This window comes from Scyliorhinus canicula, chromosome 6 (genome assembly GCF_902713615.1).
Source record: "Scyliorhinus canicula chromosome 6, sScyCan1.1, whole genome shotgun sequence".
Taxonomy (NCBI): Eukaryota; Metazoa; Chordata; class Chondrichthyes; order Carcharhiniformes; family Scyliorhinidae; genus Scyliorhinus; species Scyliorhinus canicula.
The window spans coordinates 10,478,611-10,506,312 of NC_052151.1; the positions used below are offsets into that span (position 1 = coordinate 10,478,611).

At 47.7% G+C, this 27,702-nt stretch overlaps 1 protein-coding gene across 6 annotated transcripts in view; it reads left to right on the forward strand.

Annotated features, from left to right (window-relative positions):
- LOC119966976 (dynein heavy chain 8, axonemal-like) overlaps positions 1–27,702 on the forward strand; it is a 1,648,910-nt gene that overhangs the window by 1,023,011 nt on the left and 598,197 nt on the right. For all 6 annotated transcript variants that reach the window (XM_038798944.1, XM_038798946.1, XM_038798947.1 and 3 more), the window contains 2 exons: positions 7,244–7,468; positions 20,197–20,369. In XM_038798944.1, coding sequence (XP_038654872.1) covers positions 7,244–7,468; positions 20,197–20,369 — 398 coding nt within the window. The remainder of the gene's footprint in view (positions 1–7,243; positions 7,469–20,196; positions 20,370–27,702) is intronic.

Sequence of the window (27,702 nt, forward strand, 5' to 3'; positions counted from 1 at the left end):
GAGGCCTATGTGAAGATGAGGCATGAAGTTTCAGTTGGGGCGCTTGATAGTTACAAGGAAGCGAGGAAGGATCTAAAGAGAGAGCTGAGACGAGCAAGGAGGGGACACGAGAAGTCTTTGGCAGGTAGGATCAAGGAAAACCCAAAAGCTTTCTATAGGTATGTCAGGAATAAAAGAATGACTAGGGTAAGAGTAGGGCCAGTCAAGGACAGTGGTGGGAAGTTGTGTGTGGAGGCTGAGGAGATAAGCGAGATACTAAATGAATACTTTTTGTCAGTATTCACTCAAGAAAAAGATAATATTGTGGAGGAGAATGCTGAGACCCAGGCTATTAGAATAAATGGCATTGAGGTGCGTAGGGAAGAAGTGTTGGGAATTCTGGACAAGGTGAAAATAGATAAGTCCCGGGGCCGGATGGGATTTATCCTAGGATTCTCTGGGAAGCCAGGGAAGAGATTGCTGAGCCTTTGGCTTTGATTTTTAGGTCATCATTGGCTACAGGAATAGTGCCAGAGGACTGGAGGATAGCAAATGTGGTCCCTTTGTTCAAGAAGGGGAGTAGAGATAACCCCGGTAACTATAGGCCGGTGAGCCTAACGTCTGTGGTGGGTAAGGTCTTGGAGAGGATTATAAAAGATACGATTTATAATCATCTAGATAGGAATAATATGATTAGGGATAGTCAGCATGGTTTTGTGAAGGGTAGGTCATGCCTCACAAACCTTATCGAGTTCTTTGAGAAGGTGACTGAACAGGTAGACGAGGGTAGAGCAGTTGATGTGATGTATATGGATTTCAGTTAAGCGTTTGATAAGGTTCCCCACGGTCGGCTATTGCAGAAAATACGGAGGCTGGGGATTGAGGGTGATTTAGAGATGTGGATCAGAAATTGGCTAGTTGAAATAAGACAGAGAGTGGTAGTTGATGGGAAATGTTCAGAATGGAGTTCAGTTACGAGTGGCGTACCACAAGGATCTGTTCTGGGGCCGTTGCTGTTTGTCATTTTTATAAATGGCCTAGAGGAGGGCGCAGAAGGATGGGTGAGTAAATTTGCAGACGACACTAAAGTCGGTGGAGTTGTAGACAGAGGGACATAGATAAGCTGCAGAGCTGGGCTGAGAGGTGGCAAATGGAGTTTAATGTGGAGAAGTGTGAGGTGATTCACTTTGGAAAGAATAACAGGAATACGAAATATTTGGCTAATGGTAAAATTCTTGATAGTGTGGATGAGCAGAGGGATCTCGGTGTCCATGTACATAGATCCCTGAAAGTTGCCACCCAGGTTCATAGGGTTGTGAAGAAGGCCTATGGTGTGTTGGCCTTTATTGGTAGAGGGATTGAGTTCCGGAGCCATGAGGTCATGTTGCAGTTGTACAAAACTCTAGTACGGCCGCATTTGGAGTATTACGTACAGTTCTGGTCGCCTCATTATAGGAAGGACGTGGAAGCTTTGGAACGGGTGCAGAGGAGATTTACCAGGATGTTGCCTGGTATGGAGGGAAAATCTTATGAGGAAAGGCTGATGGACTTGAGGTTGTTTTCGTTAGAGAGAAGAAGGTTAAGAGGTGACTTAATAGAGGCATACAAAATGATCAGAGGGTTAGATAGGGTGGACAGCGAGAGCCTTCTCCCGCGGATGGAGGTGGCTAGCACGAGGGGACATAGCCTTAAATTGAGGGGTAATAGATATAGGACAGAGGTCAGAGGTGGGTTTTTTACGCAAAGAGTGGTGAGGCCGTGGAATGCCCTACCTGCAACAGTAGTGAACTCGCCAACATTGAGGGCATTTAAAAATTTATTGGATAAGCATATGGATGATAAGGGCATAGTGTAGGTTAGATGGCCTTTAGTTTTTTTCCATGTCGGTGCAACATCGAGGGCCGAAGGGCCTGTACTGCGCTGTATCGTTCTATGTTCTAAACGTTACTATCATCCCTGCTACCACCACCTCCTCCGGCAGCGAGTTCCAGGCACACACTACTCTCTGTGTAAAAAACCTGCCTCGTACATCTCCTCTAAACCTTGCCCCTCGCACCTTAAACCTATGCCCCCTAGTAATTAACCCCGCTACCCTGGGAAAAAGCCACTGACTATCCACTCTGTCTGTGCCCTTCATCATTTTGTAGACCTCTATCAGGTCGCTCCTCAACCTCCGTCGTTCCAGTGAGAATAAACCGAGTTTATTCAACCTCTCCTCATAGTTAATGCCCTCCATACCAGGCAACATCCTGGTAAATCTCTTCTGCACCCTCTCTAAAGCCTCCACATCCTTCTGGTCGTGTGGCGACCAGAATTGAACACTATACTCCAAGTGTGGCCTAACTAAGGTTCTATACAGCTGCAACATGACTTGCCAATTTTTATACTCAATGCCCCGGTCAATGAAGGCCTTCTTGACTACCTTGACTACCTTCTCCACCTGTGTTGTCCCTTTCAGTGACCTGTGGACCTGTACACCTAGATCTCTCTGACTGTCAATACTCTTGAGGGTTCTACCATTTACTGTATATTCCCTACCTGTATTTGACTTTCCAAAATGCATTACCTCACGTTTGTCCAGATTAAACTCCATCTGCCATATCTCCGCCCAAGTCTCCAAACGATCTAAATTCTGCTGTATCCTCTAACAGTCCTCATCGCTATCCGCAATTCCACCAACCTTTGTGTCATCTGCAAACTTACTAATCAGACGAGTTACATTTTCCTCCAAATCATTTATATATACTACGAACAGCAAAGGTCCCAGCACTGATCCCCACGGAACACCACGAACCAAAGCCCTCTAATCAGAAAAGCACCCTTCCATTGCTACTCCCTGCCTTCTATGACCTAGCCAGTTCTGTATCCATCTTGCCAGTTCACCCCTGATTCCGTGTGACTTCACCTTTTGTACCAGTCTGCCATGAGGGACCTTGTCAAAGGCCTTATTGAAGTCCATATAGACAACATCTACTGCTCTGGTTAGGGGCTGGTTAGCTCACTGGGCTAAATCACTGGCTTTTAAAGCAGGCCAGCAGCACGGTTCGATTCCCGTAACAGCCTCCCCGGACAGGCGCCGGAATGTGGCGACTAGGGGCTTTTCACAGTAACGTCATTGAAACCTACTCATGACAATAAGCGATTTTCATTTCTACTTGCATCAATCATCTTTGTAACCTCCTCAAAAAACTCTATCAAGTTAGTGAGACACGACCTCCCCTTCACAAAACCGTGCCACATTATAGGAAGGATGTGATTGTGCTGGAGGGGAGGCAGAGGCGATTCACCAGGATTTGCATGCAATGGAATTTTTAAGTTATGAAGATGATGAGACCATCAATTCACGAGACACGTGCTTTAAGATATGAACAGTGGTTTTAATCTACTTACAACAGAGCCTGCCTGTAACACGATGAACCCTGGATGAACTGGTCGGCTGGCTCTGGGCATCGATCTTTATACAGCAGTCCAAGGGGAGGAGCTGTGGGCGGAGCCAAGGTTGGAGCCCTGTAAAAACTCCTATGCATTCCCAGTGCTACTCCCCCTAGTGGTCGGGCAACACAACTGCGCTTGCAATAATATGGTATCATATATATTACAGTGTGAATTACATTCACCACATTCACCCCCTACAAAAAAATCAAGTCTGGCTGGGATGGTGGTTCACAAATTGAGTCTGTCTGGTGGTCGAGTCGTCCGCTGCGATCTGCGGAGCACCGGGGTTACAGCCTCTTGTGGTGGCTGGATGGGTATTGTGGGTTGGGGCACGATGGTGTTGCTCGTTCTGGGTGACTGTGCTTAACACTCAATTTGGCTCTGTTTCGTTACTGAGCTTTGGAGTCGCCAGGTATCGTTAAGATACCGCCACAAGTTTCAAGGTCAAGTTCAAAGCAATAAAACCATACACCAATTAGTAAGCTCAAACAAGACACTTTTATTATATTACAGTAATCTACTAATCATGCATATAAACTATAAGACTAGGCTAATCCTACCATTACTAGGCCAAATACTTATCTGGATAAGGGGACTGCCGGATCAGGGAACAACGGCTTCTAGCTTTGTCCAGGGTCCGCAGGCTTCCAGTGGTTATGGTCTAAAGGGGTCAGGAGTGTATATTCCCGTAGCGTGCATTGTGACTTACTTGCTGGTGGCTTCTGTCCAGACCTCTCCTGCACAAGGTTCTTCTGCTGCAATGGTGTTCTGCTGGGAGGGCTAGCTGGTCAAGGAGAGGCTGACAGAGAGAGAGAGCTGGGGTCGCGATCTCTGTCTTATAATCCTCTCAGGGTCTTGCGCCCACCTGGGCGGACCCTCTATAGTATAGAGTCTATACTCTCGCAATCGATTGGGTCTCTTCCCAATCGATTGATTTGAATTCCCCAATAATGGGGCAGTATCTCGATCACTGTGGCGCTTCTTGGGACTTATTGTTTTGGGTTTCTTTGGCGCCGAAAAGTCTGGCCTTCCATTGAATGTATCGATTAGTGTTAACTTGTTTCTTTTGTGCCTGGGGATCGCCCGGTATCGCCTCATTAATATGTTAACTGTTTTCTTTTCATAGTGCTGTCTGGTTTCTGCAACAGCCAAAACTGGTTTCTGCAGCAGTCCTAATATACAAGCGCTTTGCAAGCTGCTTGCTTTTTACAACATGTCCATTTTCCCTGCATTCCTTGCAATCTTCCATTTTGCACCTTTGCGAGTTGTCGAACATGAAGGCAACCGATCTTTGGTCGGTGTTGAGGGTGAACCTCCTACCTGCGAGGTAGTGCTTCCAGTGACGAAAAGCCTCCACAATGGCTTGTGCTTCCTTTTCGACTGCCGAGTGTCGGAGTTCCAAAACAGAGGAGGTTCGTGAGAAAAATGTGACTGGTCTCCCTGCCTGATTTAATCTGGCTGCAAGAGCTACCTCTGAGGCGTCGCTCTCTACCTGAAAGGGAGTGGATTCATCCACCGCCCGCATGGCCGCTTTGGCGATGTCTTCCTTGAAGCAGTTGAAGGCCTTGCGCGCCTCAGCTGACATGGGAAATAGTGTGGCCTTAAAGAGTGGGCGGGTTTTGTCCGCATATTGAGGGACCCACTGGGCGTAATTGGAAAAAAATTCCAAGCACCGTTTGAGGGGCTTGGGACAATGAGGGTGAGGGAGTTCTAAGAGATCGGGGCCCAGGACTCCGTTTTCCACGACATAGCCGAGGATGGCTAGTCTGGTCGTGCGGAAAACGTTATATGTTATATGTTAGATTTAGTTTCTGAGCCGTCTGGTGAAAATGGTAGAGGTTGACGTCATGGGCCTGCTGGTCATTGCCGCAGATGGTAACATTATCCAAGTACGGGAACGTGGCCCGCAGCCCGTACTGGTCCACCATTCGGTCCATTGCTCGTTGGAACACCGAAACCCCATTTGTGATGCCGAAGGGAACCCGGAGGAAATGGAAGAGGCGGTCATCGGCCTCGAATGCCGTGTAGTGGCGGTCCTCCGGGCGGATTGGGAGCTGGTGGTATGCAGACTTCAGATCCACCGTGGAAAAAATCCGATACTGGCCGATCTGGTTAACCATGTCTGCAATCCTGGGGAGGGGGTACGCGTCGAGGAGCGTAAACCTATTAATGGTCTGACTATAGTCTACAACCATGCGGAATTTTTCCCCGGTCTTGACGACCACCACCTGAGCTCGCCAGGGGCTGTTGCTGGCCTCTATGCTCCCCTCACTGAGGAGCCTTTGGACCTCCGATCGGATGAACACCCTGTCCTGCAGGCTGTATCGCCTGCTGCGAGTGGCTACGGGTTTACAGTCCGGGGTGAGGTTGGCAAAGAGAGGAGGGAGGGAGATTCGCAACGTGGCTAGGCTGCAGATAGTAAGTGGGGGGTAGGGGTCCGCCGAAACTGAGGGTGAGGCTCTTGAGATTACATTGAAAATCGAGTCCCAATGCAGAGTTCGGGCAGGACGTAGAGTTGGAAGTTAAAATAGCTAGCGCCTTGGATTGTGAGAGTCGCGGCGGTGCACCCTTGGATCTGAACAGAGTGGTAGCCCGAAGCGAGGGAGATAGTTTTTGCCGCGCAGGGAAAATGGGGAGTGAACAGCGTCTTACCAGATCTGGGTGTACGAAGCTCTCAGTGCTCCCGGAGTCGAAAAGGCACGGCGTGCTGTACCCGTTGATTTGGACCGTCGCCATCGAGTTGTGGAGGTGCTTTGGGTGCGATTGGTCCAGTGTGACTGCGCTGAGTTGTGGGTAGTCGGAGGCTCGATTAGCTGTGCTGGAGTGGCCCCGTGATGACTGCCCTCTGAGTTCGTAGTTGTCGAGGTAAGTTTCAGAGTTTGGAGGGGATGGATCCCAAGATGGCCGCCCCCATGAGTCGCACATGGCCGGCCGCATGGAGGAGGATTGCCAAGATGGCCGCCCCCATGAGCCGCACATGGCCGGCCACATGTAAACACGTGTCGCGCGTAGACCTCATTTACAGCCCTCACATACATTTTGTCGAGTAACGCTAGGGCTTCAGTATATGAGCTGGTACAGTTTAGTTGAGTGGAAATTCTGTGGCTTACCCTCTCGTGCAGTAGGCTAAGTTTCTGCTGCTCCGTCGTTTCAGCTGTGCTTGCTTCAGCCAGGTAGGCTTTAAAACATCGGAGCCAATGCAAAAAGATTTCTTTTGCCTCTGCATCCTGTGGGTTGAGTTCTAATTGCTCAGGCTTGAGGGCTGATTCCATGATTGTTCCTTACTGTTTCTTAAGTAGATTAAATTGATGAGACCATCAATTCACGAGACACGTGCTTTAAGATATGAACAGTGGTTTTAATCTACTTACAACAGAGCCAGCCTGTAACACGATGAACCCTGGATGAACTGGTCGGCTGGCCCTGGGCATCGATCTTTATACAGCAGTCCAGGGGGAGGAGCTGTGGGTGGAGCCCAGTGCTACTCCCCCTAGTGGTCGGGAAACGCAACTGCGCTTACAATAATATGGTATATATATTACAGTGTGAATTACATTCACCACAGAAGAGAGGTTGGATAGGCTTGGGTTGTTTTCGCTGAGAAAGACTGAGGGGTGACCTGATCGAGGTGTACAAGATTATGAGGAGCGTGGATAGGGAGAAGCTGTTCCCCTTAGTTGAAGGGTCAATTACGAGGGGACACACATTCAAGGTGAGGGGTGGGAGGTTTAGGGGGATTTGAGGAAAAAGCTATGGTGCCACAAATTCTGATTGTACTCCTCCGAGGAACTAACACATATTTAGTCTGTGTCTTATTTTGTGCCTACAGGTCGGAATTCTGGCAATCCAGATACTGTGGACACGGGATTCAGAGGATGCAATTAAACTTGCAAAAGACAGTAAAAAAATAATGCAAACAACTAACCAGAAATTCCTGGAACTTCTGAACTCCCTCATCAGCCAAACAACACATGACCTGACTACGTTTCAAAGAATCCAATTTGAAACTCTTGTTACCATTCATGTTCACCAGAGGGACATATTTGATGATTTGGTACATTGTGTTTTAATTACAGTTTGTTGTTGCACTTTGCTGCTGTTGCTTTATATCAACTGTTAAATCGGTCTTAATTCCTTCATTTTTTTGTCATTCCATGGCGGGGTAAAGGTGTTCAGGCATCCCCAAGTGTCCATTATTTCAGAATTTTAGCTTGCAGAGTGATGAATGACATTTAAACTTGTATTTTTATATCGTCATGTTTGGCAGACATTCTGTTACTCGGGAATGATTGATAATGACATGCTGTGGCTCAAAGTAATTTAGGTCACAGGAAATTATTATTGTCATCATCCTTCTCATTCAGTATAAACATGCGCCAGGGATGCGCCAGGGATTTCCCTGCCCCCTCCTGCCGTGAGATTTCCCATGGCCACCTGTGGAATTTTCTGATCCGGCCACAAGGGGTTTTGCATATCTTGCTCTCCCCACTGCCAGGATCCTACTTTGGCTGCACCGCAATTTCCCACCTGCCTCTCAAGCCTGCTCCACTATTATCACAGCTGACCTTTGGCCTGATTCTTTTGCACCATATCTTTTAATGCCTTCAGTTGAAAAATATATCAATCTCAGACATAAATTTAACAATTGACTTTGCATCAAGTACCATTTAGGAACATAGGAACAAAGGAATTACGAGCAGGAGTAGGCAATTCAGCCCTTCGGGTATGCTCCGCCATTCAAGCAGATCATGGCTGATCTCTTCCACCTCCCTGCCTTTTCCCCATATCCCTTTAACCTGTTTTTTATTTTTTGTAAAATATTTTTATTCTCCATTTTCACATTTTCTTCAGAATTTACACCCCACCAACAAGCAGTAAACGGTAACAAATACAAAGTCAATCCCCATCCTCCCACACCCCCAAACAACACCCCACCTGACAATATAAAACAAACCCTCCCATGGTGGGAAAAACAAAGGAAAACAGAAATAAAAAGGAATCAGGAATCGCCTATGGTCATCATTGACCGAAAGAGTCCACACTCCCCCCCCCCATAATTCAATGCCGCCCAATCCCCGAACGAGTACCGTAAATAACACCCATGAATTGTGAATCCTCCCTCCCCGACTCCTCCCCTCCACTTCCTCTTATAAAACTCCTCCCCCCAACCGCTATTCCTTCCCCCCAACTTTCCACCCCGGCTAGACTCGTCGGAACCTGTTCTGCCAGGTTCCGATGGCTGCAGCCCCTCCCCCCACCTCACTCCCGTTCACTGGCAGGCGTAAACCGGCCAATGTGAAGGCCCCCACCCGGGTCTCTTTCCCCCTTGCCCGGTCGCAGGAAAACTAAGAAATCCCCTTTAGCACACAAACCCCGCATACACACCCAAGCCCCAAAGAACCAACCTTGCAAGTGAAAGTCCCATCTCTTCCCTTGTCCAAATATATACAACGTTGGCTCATTTAGACATACACCAGCATGCAGTGAAAAAATACAGTTACATGAGGCTACATCGGTACATGACCATTTCTCAATTCAGCCACAGTCCTTCTGCCTTCGCAAACTCCTCCGCTGCTTCCGCCATCCCAAAATAAAAGTCCTTGGATTTGTAGGTCACCCTCAACTTAGCTGGCTATACTATGCCGCACTGCACCTTACTGATGTACAGTGCCTTCACCCGGTTGAAGGCAGCCTGTGTCCTCGCCAGCTCCACCGTAAAGTCCTGATATATGCGTATACCAGCTCCAGCCCACTGCACCACCCACTTCTGCTTTGCTCAGCACAGCACAGGACCTTCTCCTTCACACTGTATCTACGAAAACACAGTCAGTACTCATGGCGGCTCACTCTCCTTTGGAACAGGCCTCCACGACCGATGAGCCCGATCCAGTTCATATCGGGAGGGATCATCCCCCTCCCCCAATAGCTTTGCCAACATCGTGGCAAAATACTTAGTCGGCTTTGGGCCTTCCACTCCTTCAGGCAGACCCATAATCCTGAGATTCCAAGTCGTCCATTTTGGCTCACAGACACTTGTTGACCTCTATCACCTTCCGCATCACCTTCCCCATTGAGGTAAGTTGATCACTGTGCTGCAATAATGTCTCTTCTACTTCCTTCAGTGCCTCACCTTGTTCCCGCACTCCACCACTGCGCTCAATACCGCCGCCCTCACCGGGGCAATCGCCTCCTCCACCAGCACTTTCAATACCACCCCATCTCCTTCCTCATCACCTCCATGTGTTTTCTGAACTGCCTTTCGAGTTCCACGGCCATCACCTTAGTCATTACTTCAGACGTGGGCAATGCGGCCTCCTCTGGTGCCCCAGCCTCCACTTTTCTTGCCAACCTCGCGGTGACCACTCCCCGACGGACTTTCAGACACTTTTTTCACGGCCTTTTTTAAAAACTTATTTTCGACATTTCCCTACACTGTGCCTTCTCCCTGCTTTTGCCTCCTCCGTTGCCACTGGGACCGGGCATTAAACCCCGAAAATGAACTGGAGCCCTCCAATGTGCGGCTGCCTCCTGCCCGCCATCACCGGAAGTCTTAACCCGTTTTTTAATCAGAAATATATTTATGAAATTATTTCATGACTCAGACTCCACCGCTCTATGTTGCACAAATTCACCACCCTCTGTGAGAAGTAGTCACTCATCATCTCAGTTTTAAATCTACCACCTCTCAACCTATATCTGTGACATCTTGAATAGAGCTTGAGCTTAAGAACAGAGGTGCAAACTTCTACCTTCCCCAACTTACCCATTACAGATCTGTCCATGACAGTATTGGTAAGAGAGAATACTGCATAGTCCTTTTGCAGGAAGAAATTAAGTTTATCTTCACACTGAGGACCACCATTGTGTGGCACTATCACTTTACTACGATAGAAAATGGAGGGAGGCAAGGGAGGAAACTGCTGGGGCCTTGACAGAAATCTTTGTATCCTCATTGGCTACAGGTGAGGTCCCAGTGGACTTGAGAATAGCTAACGTGGTTCCTGTGTTTAAGAAAGGTAGCAGAGATAATCCAGGAAATTATAGACTGGTGAGCCTTGTGACAGTAGGGAAATTATTGGAGAGGATTCTTCGGGACAGGATTTACTCACATTTGGAAACAAATGGACGTATTAGCGATAAGAAGCGTGGTTTTGTGTAGGGGAGGGCAGTGGATGTTGTGTACATGGACTTCAGTAAAGCCTTTGACAAGTCCCTCATGGCAGACTGAGACAAAAGGTGAAGTCACACAGGATCTAGCAAAATGGATTCAGAACTGGCTCGGTTTTTGGAGATGGAGGGCAGCAATGGAAGGGTGCTTTTCTGAATGGAAGCCTGTGACTGGTGCTGTTCTGCAGGGATCAGGTCTGGGACCTTTATTGTTCATAGTATATACAAAATTATTTGCAGGAAAATGTAGCTGGTTTGATTAGTAAGTTTGTGGACGACACAAATGTTGGTGGATAGTGTGGATAGTGAAGAGGATTGTCAGAGGATACAGCAGGATATAAATTGGTTTGAGACTTGGGCGGAGAAATAGCAGATGGAGTATAATCCAGACAAATGTGAGGTAATGCACTTTGGAAGGTCTAGTACAGGTCGGAAATATACAGTAATGGCAGAACCCTTAGGAGTATTGACAGGCAGAGAGATCTGGGTATACAAATAAGTGGCAACGCAGGTGGAAAAGGTAGTCAAGAATAGCATATGGCATGCTGGCCTTCATCGGCTGGGTTGAGTATAAAAATTGGAAGTTGTGCTGCAGCTGTACAAAACCTTAGTTAAGTCTCATTTGGAATATGGTGTACAATTCTGGTGGCCACACTACCAGAGGATATGAAGGCTTTGACGAGGGTACAGAAGTGGTTTACCAGGATGTTGCCTGCTCTGGAGGGTATTAGTTATGAGGCGAGGTTGGATAAACTCGGGTAATTTTCACTGGAGCGACGGAGGTTGAGGGATGACCTGATAGAGGCATGAGTGGCATGAACAGAGTGGATAGTCAGAAGCTTTGTCCCAGCTTGGACATGGGGGACAGAGGATTAAGATGTGAGTGGTAAAGTTTAGCTTGGTACTCGGACTTGACGGTAATGGCAAAGTTTAGAAGCTCTTTGGGGGGGGGGGGGGGGGGGGCAGCTTGACAAATACATAAAAACAATGAGAATAGAGGGATATGGACCTGGAAGTACAGAAGGTTTAATTTAGACAGGCATCATGATTGGCATAGGCTTTGATGGCTGAAAAGCCTGTGCCTATGTTACACTGTTCTTTGTTCTTAAAATGGACACACTCAAAACAGGTCCAGCAGTTGTTGGGCATCCATGAGGCACAATGGGTCATTAGCAGAAGAAATGCATTCCACCACAATCTGGAAAATGATCATCCACTTACCTTCACTGTACCATTACCGTCAAGTCCAAGTACCAACCCTAATTCAATGAGGAGGGTAAGAGAAGATGTGAGGGGATGCTAACCTGCTGAAGGTGCAAATGAGAACTACTAGAATGGTAAACAGTGACTGCCACAACCAACAGATCAAATAAAGTAGTCATTTAATACACAGCAAAATTCCACAAACAGCACTGTGATAGTGACCAGTTCATTTGTTTTTCTATGATGCTGATTGAGGGATAAATACCATTGATAACTCCCTTGTTCTTCTTCAAAATAGTGCCATGGAGTCTTTAACATCCACATCACAAGGCAGTTGGAATCATTCAAATGATAGAGCCTCCAACGTGCATCTTTCTCTGAGGACTGTATTGGGGGATCAGCCTTCAGTTTTGTGTGAAGACCTGGGTTGGGATTTTCTGGCCCGCCAGCCACGTTTACCTGGGCAGTGTGCCCTCGCCAGCAGTGGAATTATCCATTCCCGCCACCTGCCAATGGGATTTTCTATTGTGGCCTCTCCACGCTGCCGGGAAACCTGTGGGTGTAGGTGCACTGCCAGCGCAACGGGGAATCCTACTGCTGGAATGGGTCTTGAAATCAGAAACTTCAGACTCAGAGATAAGAGTACTACTGACTGAGCCACAGCAGACAAACTAGTTTTATACTCCATCCTCTTTGGTGATCACTCACTCACGAGTATGATTGTCCAGCTTAGAAACTCTGTGTTACTGGTCATTTGTTCTGTGGGTCCTTGCGTGGCTGATAAGTCCCATCCTAGAGCTGCATCTTTGACTTCACAATTGGCAGTGTTTCTGAGAGGTTTGATTGGTTCTACCATTCTAGATCGAGGATGTTGATGAGTTTCTCTGGACAGCCGGCCTTTGACATTGTCTTCCATAGCACTTCCTGAGTGACTGAGTCAAAATCCTTGGTCAGATCGATGAAGGTTATGCGGAGTAGTTGATGTTGCTCCTGGCATTTCTCTTGACGTTTCCAAGCAGTGAAAATCATACCTGCTGTTCCACAATTTGATCAGAAGCCACACTTGCTTTCTGGAATGGTTTCTTCAGAGACTAGGAAAAGGCGGCTAGCGAGGATTCAGGCGATGGTCTTCGCAGTGGAGAATAGAGAGATTTCTCGGTAGTTCCCACAGTGTGCCTTGTCTCCTTTCATGAAAATGCAGGTACAAAGAAGAACTAAGAACCAACGGTGAACTGAGAAAGCTATGTGTAATAACCAGCACGGGACATATGGTGCGGGGATGATTGTTTTCCCCGTGCTCCTCCAGAAATAGTTTGTCCGTGTTTGCATAGGTCGGCCAGAGGAACCGACAGAGAGAGAGAGAGAACCCAGTGAGGTGTAATGTAAAGACTGCGCAGGGACAGAGAGAGCTGGGATTTCATTTGCATAGATTTTTGAAGGTGGCAGAATATTTTGCGAGAGCTATTCTTGAAGCATACGATATCTGGGGTTTCATAAATCGAGATATCGGCACAATTAAACGGGAAAAACAGAGTCTTTTTTGGGAGCTGCTCACTCACGCAGCTCCACTGCCTTTCGGACTCCCAGACAGGTGTCAAGCCTCAGTGCCAATTTATCCTCTCCTATTCGGAGCTGCTCCTCACAGGTCCACTGCCTCTCTGATTCTCAGGGCATTCTTGGATTTTGTGATTTGTGCAATTGGAGCTGGAATGGATCTGAATTGTCCTCAGTCCTTTGTGTGTGTCATAACTTCATCGGACCTTGGTTCCCATTTAAGATTGAGATGAGGAACTTACTTTTGTCTCAAAGGCTCATTAGTCACTTCCCCAGCGAGCAATGAAGTCTGTGACATTGAACATATTCAAGTCTAGGTTAGATAGATTATTGAGCAACAAGGGACTCCGGATCATGGAGGGTGTCATGATATGCACTCATGCACATAATGAGATACAGACAGGCAGTGACAGGCACCCAGTACAGCCAATCAACATACAGGACAGAACACAACCAATCACCAGACAGAACACTATAAGACCATAAGACCATAAGACATAGGAGCGGAAGTAAGGCCATTCAGCCCATCGAGTCCACTCCACCATTCAATCATGGTTGATTTCAACTCCATTTACCCGCTCTCTCCCCATAGCCCTTAATTCCTCGAGAAATCAAGAATTTATCAATTTCTGTCTTAAAGACACTCAATGTCCCGGCCTCCACCGCCCTCTGTGGCAATGAATTCCACAGACCTACCACTCTCTGGCTGAAGAAAGTTCTCCTCATCTCTGTTCTAAAGTGACTCCCTTTTATTCTAAGGCTGTGCCCCCGCGTCCTAGTCTCCCCTGCTAATGGAAACAACTTCCCTACGTCCATCCTATCCAAGCCATTCATTATCTTGTAAGTTTCTATTAGATCTCCCCTCAACCTCCTAAACTCCAATGAATATAATCCCACGATCCTCAGACGTTCATCGTATGTTAGGCCTGCCATTCCTGGGATCATCCGTGTGAATCTCCGCTGGACCCGCTCCAGTGCCAGTATGTCCTTCCTGAGGTGTGGGGCCCAAAATTGCTCACAGTATTCTAAATGGGGCCTAACTAGTGCTTTATAAAGCCTCAGAAGTACATCCCTGCTTTTATATTCCAAGCCTCTTGAGATAAATGACAACATTACATTTGCTTTCTTAATTACGGACTCAACCTGCAAGTTTACCTTTAGAGAATCCTGGACTAGGACTCCCAAGTCCCTTTGCACTTTAGCATTATGAATTTTGTCACCGTTTAGAAAATAGTCCATGCCTCTATTCTTTTTTCCAAAGTGCAAGACCTCGCACTTGCCCACGTTGAATTTCATCAGCCACTTCTTGGACCATTCTCCTAAACTGTCTAAATCTTTCTGCAGCCTCCCCACCTCCTCAATACTACCTGCCCCCAGTCCCATCATCTAGATCGTTAATATATAAAGAGAACAGCTGTGGCCCCAACACTGAACCCTGCGGGACACCACTTGTCACCGGTTGCCATTCCGAAAAAGAACCTTTTATCCCAACTCTCTGCCTTCTGTCTGACAGCCAATCGTCAATCCATGTTAGTACCTTGCCTCGAATACCATGGGCCCTTATTTTACTCAGCAGTCTCCCGTGAGGCACCTTGTCAAAGGCCTTTTGGAAGTCAAGATAGATAACATCCATTGGCTCTCCTTGGTCTAACCTATTTGTTATCTCTTCAAAGAACTCTAACAGGTTTGTCAGGCACGACCTCCCCTTACTAAATCCATGTTGACTTGTCCTAATCCGACCCTGCACTTCCAAGAATTTAGAAATCTCATCCTTAACGATGGATTCTAGAATTTTGCCAACAACCGAGGTTAGGCTAATTGGCCTATAATTTTCCATCTTTTTTCTTGTTCCCTTCTTGAACAGGGGGGTTACAACAGCGATTTTCCAATCCTCTGGGACTTTCCCTGATTCCAGTGACTTTTGAAAGATCATAACTAACGCCTCCACTATTTCTTCAGCTATCTCCTTTAGAACTCTAGGATGTAGCCCATCTGGGCCCGGAGATTTATCAATTTTCAGACCTTTTAGTTTCTCTAGCACCTTCTCCTTTGTGATGGCAACCATATTCAACTCTGCCCCCTGACTTTCCTGAATTGTTGGGATATTACTCATGTCTTCTACTGTGAAGACTGACACAAAGTACTTATTAAGTTCCTCAGCTATTTCCTTGTCTCCCATCACTAGATTACCAGCGTCATTTTGGAGCGGCCCAATGTCTACTTTTGCCTCCCGTTTGTTTTTAATGTATTTAAAGAAACTTTTACTATCATTCCTAATGTTACTGGCTAGCCTACCTTCATATTTGATCCTCTCCTTCCTTATTTCTCTCTTTGTTATCCTCTGTTTGTTTTTGTAGCCTTCCCAATCTTCTGACTTCCCACTACTCTTTGCCACATTATAGGCTCTCTCTTTTGCCTTGATGCATTCCCTGACTTTCTTTGTCAGCCATGGCTGCCTAATCCTCCCTCTGATAACCTTTCTTTTCTTTGGGATGAACCTCTGCACTGTGTCCTCAATTACTCCCAGAAACTCCTGCCATTGCTGTTCTACTGTCTTTCCCACTAGGCTCTGCTTCCAGTCGATTTTCGTCAGTTCCTCCCTCATGCGCCTGTAATTACCTTTATTTAACTGTAAAACCTTTACATCTGATTCTACCTTCCTTCTTTCAAATTGCAGACTGAATTCTACCATATTATGATCACTGCTTCCTAAGTGTTCCCTTACTTTAAGATCTTTTATCAATTCTGGCTCATTACATAACACTAAGTCCAGAATAGCCTGTTCCCTCGTGGGCTCCATCACAAGCTGTTCCAAAAAGCCATCCTGTAAACATTCAATGAATTCCCTTTCTTTGGGTCCACTGGCAACATTATTTACCCAGTCCACCTGCATATTGAAGTCCCCCATGATCACTGTGACCTTGCCTTTCTGACATGCCCTTTCTATTTCGGGGTGCATTTTGTGCCCCTGGTCCTGACCACTGTCAGGAGGCCTGTACATAACTCCCATTATGGTTTTTTTGCCTTTGTGGTTCCTCAACTCTACCCACACAGACTCCACATCGTCTGACCCTATGTCGTTTAGTGCTATTGATTTAATTTCATTTCTAATTAACAAGGCAACCCCGCCCCCTCTACCCACCTCTCTGTCTTTTCGATAGGTTGTAAATCCCTGGATGTTTAACTGCCAGTCCTGAACCCCCTGCAACCACGTCTCTGTGATGCCTACCACATCATACCTGCCAGTCACAATCTGGGCCACAAGCTCATCTACCTTGTTCCGTACACTGCGGGCATTTAAATATAGCACCTTTAATTCCCTATTGACTGTCCCTTTTTGTTTTCTTAGTGTGGTGGACCTTGGTTTACTGAGCCTTTCCATACACTGTGTCATATTTTGTGAGATGGGGACTATCGTAACCTCTCCTGAGCTCTGTCTTTTCGTGATTTTTTGTAATCCTAAGCAGCTACGCTTCCCACTGATTCCTTCACCTCTTGGTTCCCTGACTTTCCCTTCCCCCCCAATCTCTAGTTTAAAGTCCTATTGACCACCCTATTTACTCTTTTCGCCAGAACACTGGTCCCAGCTCGGTTCAGATGGAGACCATCCCAACGGTATAGATCCCCCCTGTCCCAAAACTGATGCCAGTGTCCCATGAAAAGGAACCCCTCTTTCCCACACCACTCTTTCAGCCATGTGTTAACTTCCCTTATTCTTGCCTCCCTATGCCAATTTGCACGTGGCTCGGGCAGTAATCCGGAGATTATGACCCTTGAGGACCTGTTTTTTAATTTGAATCCTAACTCTTTATAATCTCTAAACAGGTCATCTTTCCTAGACTTGCCTAAGTTGTTGGTACCGACATGGACCACAACAACTGGATCCTCTCCCTCCCTCTCCAATATCCTTTCAAGCCGGTCAGAGATGTCCCGCACCCTAGCACCAGGCAGGCAACATAACATGCGGGACCCTCTATCCTGCTCACAAAGGATACTATCTATCCCTCTGATAATAGAATCCCCTACAACTACAACTTGCCTATTTACTTCCTCCCCTTGAATGGCCTGCTGAACCATGGTGCCTTGGTCAGCTGACTCATCCTTCCTGCAGCCCTGTTCGCCATCCACACAGGGAGCAAGTGCCTCGTACCTGTTCGACAGGGTCAAGGGCTGAGGCTCCTGAGTTCCTGACTGCTGGTTCCCTTTACCTGCCTGACTTGCAGTCACACCCTGCTGTCCCTGGCCATTGGCAGGATTTAAACTATTTACTCTGACAGGTGTGACTGCCTCCTGAAACAAAGTGTCCAGGTAAGCCTCCCCCTCCCGGATGTGCCTCAGTGTGTGAAGCTCAGACTCCAGCTCATCAACTCTGAGCCGGAGTTCTTCGAGCAGCCAACACTTACTGCAGATGTGGTCGCTGCAGCTCGCAATGGGATCTGCCAGCTCCCACATCAAGCAGCTTAAGCACATCACCTGACCAGCCATCTCTAATTAATTAATTTGTTTAATTTAAGTTTACGAGTTTTAAATTTGGGGCAGATTGGTTATCAACCAATCAGATCACAGCTTCCCTCTGACGTCACTTTAAAAAAAAAAGTGGAAAACAGGAAGTTACCGTTAGGTCTGTATACTCACCCAGAGACTGCTCCTCCTCCTCTGAACGGCTACCGAAACTAGGCCTCGCTCCCCGGGTTAAAGTGAGTTTTTATACTCACCCAGAGACTGCTCCTCCTCCTCTGAACGGCTCCCGAAACTAGGCCTCGATCCCCGGGTTATAGTGAGTTTTTATACCCAGAGACTGCTCCTCCTCCTCTGAACGGCTCCCGAAACTAGGCCTCGATCCCCGGGTTAAAGTGAGTTTTTATACTCACCCAGAGACTGCTCCTCCTACTCTGAACGGCTCCCGAAACTAGGCCTCGATCCCCGGGTTAAAGTGAGTTTTTATACTCACCCAGAGACTGCTCCTCCTCCTCTGAACGGCTCCCGAAACTAGGCCTCGATCCCCGGGTTAAAGTGAGTTTTTATACTCACCCAGAGACTGCTCCTCCTCCTCTGAACGGCTCCCGAAACTAGGCCTCGCTCCCCGGGTTAAAGTGAGTTTTTATACTCACCCAGAGACTGCCCCTCCTCCTCTGAACGGCTCCCGAAACTAGGCCTCGATCCCCGGGTTATAGTGAGTTTTTATACTCACCCAGAGACTGCTCCTCCTCCTCTGAACGGCTCCCGAAACTAGGCCTCGCTCCCCGGGTTAAAGTGAGTTTTTATACTCACCTAGAGACTGCTCCTCCTCCTCTGAACGGCTCCCGAAACTAGGCCTCGATCCCCGGGTTAAAGTGAGTTTTTATACTCACCCAGAGACTGCTCCTCCTCCTCTGAACGGCTCCCGAAACTAGGCCTCGATCCCCGGGTTAAAGTGAGTTTTTATACCCAGAGACTGCTCCCCCTCCTCTGAACGGCTCCCGAAACTAGGCCTCGATCCCCGGGTTAAAGTGAGTTTTTATACTCACCCAGAGACTGCTCTTCCTCCTCTGAACGGCTCCCGAAACTAGGCCTCGATCCCCGGGTTAAAGTGAGTTTTTATACTCACCCAGAGACTGCTCCTCCTCCTCTGAACGGCTCCCGAAACTAGAGGGGGGTTTCCCACTATAAAACACACAAGGCATCAGTACTCTGCCTCTTTTCACTGGTGACAACTGTAGCGACAGTCAGGGTGTATATATCAGTTAGCACCTTCTACACGTGGCTCAGAGCTAGTCTGGTCTGGTTAGTTATAGTCAGCACACTTAGATTAGTAGAGTGTCAACTCAGCAAGCTGTGTGCACTGCTATAGAAGTTTAATAAAAAGTATTGAACTAACGTCTAAGTATGGTGTCTACTTTCCAGTACAACTGCATCCAGTTGCAGTCCGTGTTACCCCAGGGTGAATAACACGACAAGAGGGTTGGGGGCACAATAAGATCAGCCACGATCTTATTTTTAAGGGGCAATTTAGCATAAGAACATAAGAACTAGGAGCAGGAGTAGGCCATCTGTCCCCTCGAGCCTGCTCCGCCATTCAATGAGATCATGGCTGATCTTTTGTGGACTCAGCTCCACTTTCCGGCCCGAACACCATAACCCTTAATCCCTTTATTCTTCAAAAAACTATCTATCTTTACCTTAAAAACATGTAATGAAGGAGCCTCAACTGCTTCACTGGGCAAGGAATTCCATAGATTCACAACCCTTTGGGTGAAGAAGTTCCTCCTAAACTCAGTCCTAATCAGTGACCCAGAGCCGGGGTTGAACCTGGGACCTCGGTGCCGTGAGGCAGCAGTGCTAACCACTGCGCCACCGTGCTGCCACATCAGCCATCATCTTAATAAATGGTGGAGCAGACTCAAGGGGCCAAGTGGCCAACTGCTGCTCCTACTTTTTGTGCTCTTATGCATCAAGAAGACAGGGAGAGCTGCCTTGAGCATTGGAACCCCAGGCTTGTCTTTGCTGCCCACTTCATTGAGCCAGTTGGACTGGCTCCCCAGGCCATCGGGAAACTGGAGGTTGAATGGGAGATCCTGGTCGGCCTCTTTTACCTGCCTTTCCCAAGTCTCTTAATGAGCTTAATGGCTACCTGCCTCGTGGAAAGACTGGCCTACTGGCCCTGAACCAACAAGGAAAAGTGGCTATGGCGAGGAAAAGTAACAGGGAACAGGAAACCATATGGTGCCAGTACTTTCGGACCTGACCCTTCTCCATTCCAAAGGTCGACAAGGCCCAAAACGCCTACCCACTAAGATGTTATTTTCGGTTTAGGGTGTTGTTACTCATACAGACATGTGAACATTCTACTTTTGATCTGCTCTATTTTTTTCTCAATAGGTCAAAATGCATATTAGAACAATAACTGACTTTGAATGGTTGAAACAAAGCAGAGTTTATTTTCGAGATGAAACACAAGATATTAGAGTCGGGATCACCGATGTGGAATTTATCTATCAGAATGAATTTTTGGGCTGCACTGATCGACTTGTTATCACACCTTTAACAGACAGGTGATGGTAGATCTTTGACACTTCACAATGCCCTTTAATTTTTGCATTTTTACTATCATAAACTATTACTGTGATAAACATAGTTTCATAAAGATCACTTTGCAGCTGTATTTTGTTCTAAATTATCTATCTCAAGAACTCCTGTACCTCAAGTTACAGACCCGCACCGATGCCCTCTTAACCTCCCATCCCTGGCCCAACCTGGATCCTCAGAAATAATAAAGGCAGAGGAATTTCATCTAGTCTTCACAATAGACTAATGTACAATGCCATCTCTATTAAAAATTACACTTGAAAACAGATATTTGGGGGGACCCGGGCCTCACTGTTGCTGAGCATTCAGGTGACAATGACCATTCTGTGGTACGTTTAGGTTGGCCATGCCAAAAGGCAAAGACCAATCCAGAGCAGGGATAATTAACTGGGGGGAAAACATAGAACATAGAACAGTACAGCACAGAACAGGCCCTTTGGCCCTCGATGTTGTGCCGAGCATTGTCCGAAACCAAGATCAAGCTATCCTACTCCCTGTCATTCTGGTGTGCTCCATGTGCCTATCCAATAACCGCTTGAAAGTTCCTCAAGTGTCCGACTCCACTATCACAGCAGGCAGTCCATTCCACACCTTAACCACACTCTGAGTAAAGAACCTGATGTGTTGGGTACTCTGGATCTGTAGAGACTGCGTTTACCCTAGCGGTAACGCATACAGGCTACCAACACTTGAAATAGTACAATCTCCAGGCGCAATTCTGCAACTCATGCGCTTCATTCTGGATCACAACGCCTTCACCTTCGACAACAAGTTCTTCATCCAGATGCACGGAACAGCCATGGGGTCCAAATTCACATCTCAATATGCCAACATCGTCATGCACAAGTTTGAACAAGACCTCCTCACCACACAGGACCTTCAACCGACGTTATACACCAGATATAGAACATAGAACAGTAGAGCACAGAACAGGCCCTTCGGCCCTCGATGTTGTGCCGAGCAATGATCACCCTACTCAAACCCCAAGTATCCACCCTGTACCCGTAACCCAACAACCCCCAACAACCCAACAACCCCCCCCCCCCTTAACCTTACCGATGATATATCGATGACATTTTTTTCCTTTGGACCCACGGCGAAGAATCACTGAAACGACTTCACGATGACATCAATAAGTTCCATCCCTTCATCAGACTCACCATGGACTACTCTCCAAAATCAGTTGCATTCTTGGACACACTTGTCTCCATCAAGGACGGTCACCTCATCACTTCGCTTTACCGCAAGCCCACGGATAACCTCACGATGCTCCACTTCTCCAACTTCCACCCTAAACACGTATGGACAAGCCATCCATACCTATGGACAAGCCCTCTATATATACAGGATCTGCTCAGACGAGGAGGAGCGTAACAGACGTCTACAGACGCTGAAAGATACCCTTGCACGAACGGGATATGGCGCTCGACTCATCGATCAACAGTTCCAACGCGCCACAGCAAAAAACCGCACCGACCTCCTCAGAAGACAAACATGGGACACAACCGACAGAGTACCCTTCATCGTCCAGTACTTTCCCTGAGCGCAGAAACTACGACATCTTCTTCACAGCCTTCAACACATTATCGATGAAGATGAACTTCTTGCCAAGGTCATCCCCACACCCCCACGACATGCCTTCAAACAACCGGGCAACCTCAAACAAACCATTGTTTGCAGCAAACTATCCAGCCTTCAGAACAGAGACCACGACACCACACAACCCTGCCATGGCAATCTCTGCAAGACGTGCCAGATCATCAACATGGATACCACCATTACACGTGTGAACACCACCCACCAGGTACGCAGTACATACTCGTGCGACTCGGCCAATGTTGTCGACCTCATACTCTGCAGGAAAGGATGTCCCGAAGCATGGTACATTGGAAGACCATGCAGGCGCTGCGACAACGAATGAACGGACTTCGCGCGACAATCACCAGGCAGGAATGTTCCCTTCCAGTCGAGGAACACTTCAGCAGTCAAGGGCATTCAGCCTCTGATCTCTGGGTAAGCATTCTCCAAGGCGTCCTTCAGGACGCGCGACAACGCAGAATCGCTGAGCAGAAACTTATCGCCAAATTCCACACACATGAGTGCGGCCTCAACCGGGACCTGGGATTCATGTCGCATTACATTCATCCCCCACCATCTGGCCTGGGCTTGCGAAATCCTACCAACTATCCTGGCTTCAGATAATTCACACTTCTTTAACCTGGGGTTACCCCTATCTCTGCCGCTGTAAAGATTTAATTACCTGCAAATGCTCTCATTCTAAGCATTGTCTGGCATCTTTGACTTTGTCTATATATATGTTTCTGGAACATACCTCTTCATTCACCTGAGGAAGGAGCAGTGCTCTGAAAGTTGATGTGGTGTATATGGATTTCAGTAAAGCGTTTGATAAGGTTCCCCACGGTCGGCTATTGCAGAAAATACGGAGGCTGGGGATTGAGGGTGATTTAGAGATGTGGATCAGAAATTGGCTAGTTGAAAGAAGACAGAGAGTGGTGGTTGATGGGAAATGTTCAGAATGGAGTTCAGTTACGAGTGGCGTACCACAAGGATCTGTTCTGGGGCCGTTGCTGTTTATCATTTTTATAAATGACCTAGAGGAGGGCGCAGAAGGATGGGTGAGTAAATTTGCAGACGACACTAAAGTTGGTGGAGTTGTAGACAGTGCGGAAGGATGTTGCAGGTTACAGAGGGACATAGATAAGCTGCAGAGCTGGGCTGAGAGGTGGCAAATGGAGTTTAATGTGGAGAAGTGTGAGGTGATTCACTTTGGAAAGAATAACAGGAATGAGGAATATTTGGCTAATGGTAAAATTCTTGGTAGTGTGGATGAGCAGAGGGATCTCGGTGTCCATGTACATAGATCCCTGAAAGTTGCCACCCAGGTTGATAGGGTTGTGAAGAAGGCCTATGGTGTGATGGCCTTTATTGGTAGAGGGATTGAGTTCCGGAGCCATGAGGTCATGTTGCAGTTGTACAAAACTCTAGTACGGCCGCATTTGGAGTATTGCGTACAGTTCTGGTCGCCTCATTATAGGAAGGATGTGGAAGCTTTGGAACGGGTGCAGAGGAGATTTACCAGGATGTTGCCTGGTATGGAGGGAAAATCTTATGAGGAAAGGCTGATGGACTTGAGGTTGTTTTCGTTAGAGAGAAGAAGGTTAAGAGGTGACCTAATAGAGGCATACAAAATGATCAGAGGGTTAGATAGGGTGGACAGCGAGAGCTTTCTCCCGCGGATGGAGGTGGCTAGCACGAGGGGACATAGCCTTAAATTGAGGGGTAATAGATATAGGACAGAGGTCAGAGGTGGGTTTTTTACGCAAAGAGTGGTGAGGCCGTGGAATGCCCTACCTGCAACAGTAGTGAACTCGTCAACATTGAGGGCATTTAAAAGTTTATTGGATAAGCATATGGATGATAAGGGCATAGTGTAGGTTAGATGGCCTTTAGTTTTTTCCATGTCGGTGCAACATCGAGGGCCGAAGGGCCTGTACTGCGCTGTATCGTTCTATGTTCTATGTTCTAAAGCTAGTGTTTGAAATAAACCTGTTGGACTTTAACCTGGTGTTGTAAGACTTCTTACTGTGCTCACCCTGTCCAACGCCAGCATCCCCACATCAGGACGATCCGGGGGCAAAGGGGGGAGGGCGGCCGATATTCTAGCCTTCTCCTCCCTGGTGGCCCAGAGACGGATCTTGCTGAGATGGAGGGACCCGGAGCCCCCGAAATAAGGAGTGTGGGTCAGCGATATGGTAGGGTTTCTCAGTCTGGAGAAATTCAAGTTTGCTTTAAGAGGATCAATACAGAGATTTGCCCGGAGTTGGCAGCTGTTCATCGATTTCTTTAACAAAAACTGAATGTCAGCAGTAAGGGGGGAGAAAGGGAAAAAGTGGGGGGGGGAGGAAAATAGGAGGCATGGTAATGTTAAATAAGGACAGAGAATTTAGTATACGGTAATTGGGGATAGGGCAGGAGAAGTGGGGTACGTGGTTTATTGTGTGTTGTTAATAGGGGGCATTTTGTGCATCGACCCGCGCAGTTGTTTTAGAAATGTCTATATGTTAAATTGTGAAAATTATAAATGCTGCAATAAAATATTTTTTTAAAAATAAAATATTAACTGTCGAGCAGTCTGAAGAGCTGACAGGTAATGGCAATCTTGAAAGTCCTTCTGCAGTACCATCCAAACTAGACTAGCGGTATGTAATGGTGTAAGTATGTACAGATAGGATCAATGCTCATCTTTGCATCCTGCTTGCAATGGGTGATGGGATTCCCGTATGTGATCCAAAAATGAGAGTGAGTGGACGATGATCCGTCAGCAATGTAAACTCTCTCCCAAACAGAAATTGTTGGAATTTCTGGCTGCTGAAGATGATCCCCAATGCTTCCTGTTCAATCCAGGGATATTTGTTCTCAACTTTGCTAAACATAGAACATAGAACAGTACAGCACCGAACAGGCCCTTCAGCCCTCAATGTTGTGCCGAGCCATGATCACCCTACTCAAACCCACGTATCCACCCTATACCCGTAACCCAACAACCCCCCCCTTAACCTTACTTTTATTAGGACACTACGGGCAATTTAGCATGGCCAATCCACCTAACCCGCACATCTTTGGACTGTGGGAGGAAACCGGAGCACCCGGAGGAAACCCACGCACACACGGGGAGGACGTGCAGACTCCACACAGACAGTAACCCAGCTGGGAATCGAACCTGGGACCCTGGAGCTGTGAAGCATTTATGCTAACCACCATGCTACCCTGCTGCCCTAAAGGTTCGAGAAGTAAAAGCAATGGGTCTTCCTTCACCCGATGGCGTGATGTCGGAAACCACCGCTCCTACACCATAAGGAGATGCATCACAGGAAGCCCCTGCCTGCGACCCTGAAACGGCGGAGACCCTGTGCGAGGACCCGACCAGGCCGCAAGGTATTCACGTGCTCGCAGAACACAGGGACCCAACCAGATTGCAAACATGCCCACCCAGAAACCCCACTACCTCAACCCCGCACCCGCGACCCTGCCAGACGTGACCCCGGAAACATAACCAGTGCCCTGGTCCCCGCCAGCACGCCGGACCTCGCCGGCCAAAATCACCTCCCTTCCACAAGGGCTGACTTCTCCCATCGGATCCCGGGACCATCCACCGCAGTCGCTGACCGAGGAAGCAAGGGAAAAGGGGTGGTCTGCAGGTGAGAGTGAAGCAACGTGGTTTCAAGACTCCTCTCCCCAGTACAAGCCTGGTAAATATACAAGTGGTCAGAAACAAGCTGGATGAACTTAATTCTAGACTTACCTCTCAGAGGGAAGTAAGAGACTGCTGTGTGCTCTGTTTCATAGGATCATAGAATTTACAGTGCAGAAGGAGGTCATTGAGCCCATCGAGTCTGCAACGACCCTTACAAAGAGCACCCTACTGAAGCCCACGTATCTACCCTATCCTCGGAACCCAGTAACCCCCACCTAACATTTTTAGGACACTAAGGGCAATTTATCATGGCCAATCCACCTAACCCGCACATGTTTGGACTGTGGGAGGAAACCCGAGCACCCGGAGGAAACCCATGCACACACAGGGAGAACGTGCAGACTCCACACACACAATGACCCAGCTGGGAATCGAATCTGGCACCCTGGAGCTGTGAAGCAACTGTGGTAACCACTATGCTACTGTGCTGCCTTTTCACAGATACATGGCTCACCCCCGCCTCACCGGACTGTGCCATACAACCTGAAGGCTTCTCAATTCATCGGGCGGACAGCACTGCGTCATCAAGCAAAGCAAAGGGTGGAGGGGTTTGCCTCCTCATCAACTCCTCCTGGTGCTTGGATGTGGCGACCCTGACGACCTACTGCTCCCCTGACCTGGAATACTTCACCGTGAAGTACCGCCCATACTATCTTCCACGTGAGTTCACTTCAGCCATTATCACAGCGGTCTACATTCCATCCCAGGCAGAATTGAAGAAGGCACTGGACGAACTCTACACAGTAATAAACAACTACGAAACAGAACACCTGGAGGCCTTGTTCATCGTGACCGGGGAATTCAACAAGGCCAACTTCAAGAGTATACTGCCAAAATTCCACCAGCACATTTCATGTCCCAACAGGGGCCACAACACTCTTGACCACTGCTACTTAAAAATCAAGGGGGGCCACCGTTCCATCCCCCGACCACACTTCGGAAAATCAGACTATAAGGCGGCGCTCCTTCTCCCGGCATACAAGCAGAAACTCAAGTGGGAGAATCCAGCTAAGAAGGTTGTGCATTGCTGGTCCGAGGAAACAGAAGAGCTCTTACATGACTGCATAGAGATAGCGGACTCGTCCATATTTAAGAACTCAGCGACCAACTTAAATGAGTATGCCACCACCGTCACAGACTTCATCAGCAAATGTGTGGACGACTGCGTATCAAAGAAAGCAGTACGTTCCCCAACCGGAAGCCATGGCTCAATCGCGAGATTGACTACCTACTGAAGTTCACGTCTGAGGCGTTCAAATCAAGCGACCCTGACCTATACAAGAAATCCAGGTATGACCGCCACAAAGCCATCCGAGATGCCAAGAGAGAATATCAGACCAAGCTAGAGTCGCAGACTAGCATTACAGACTCTCGGCGGTTGTGGCAAAGCCTAAACAACATAACAGACTATAAAGCGAAGCCAAGCAGTATCTTCAGCAGCAGTGCACCCCTCCCCGATGAATTCAATGCATACTATGCTTGGTTCGAGCAGGAAACCAACGATCCACTGTCGAGTGCCCAAGCAGCCCATCATACACCCATACCCACTATCACAGCTTCCAAAGTCAGATCAGCCTTCCTGAAACTGAACCCTCGGAAGGAGATAGGTCCCGACGGGATCCCTGGTCGTGCACTCATAGCCTGCGCAGACCAGCTGGCAGATGTTTTCACCCGCTTAAAGAAGGATTTAGGGATGAGAATGGGAAGGCACTGGAAGACGAACAGGAATCTGGGGAGAACCGTCATCTTTACGGTCTGCACCCTCCCCGCTAAAAATAGCGGAGCATGTCCCACCTTTTGAAGTCCCCCTCCATCTGCTCTACCAGCCGAGATAAATTAAGCTTGCGGAGGGCATCCCACTTTCGAGCCACCTGTATCCTTAGGTGCCGAAAGCTTTTCTCGACCATCTTCAGCGGAAGCTCTCCCAGGCTCTTTTCCTGCCCCTTAGCTTGGATCACAAACATCTCGCTTTTCTTCTTGTTCAGCTTGTACCCCGTCTACATTCACGATATTGGTCTATAAGA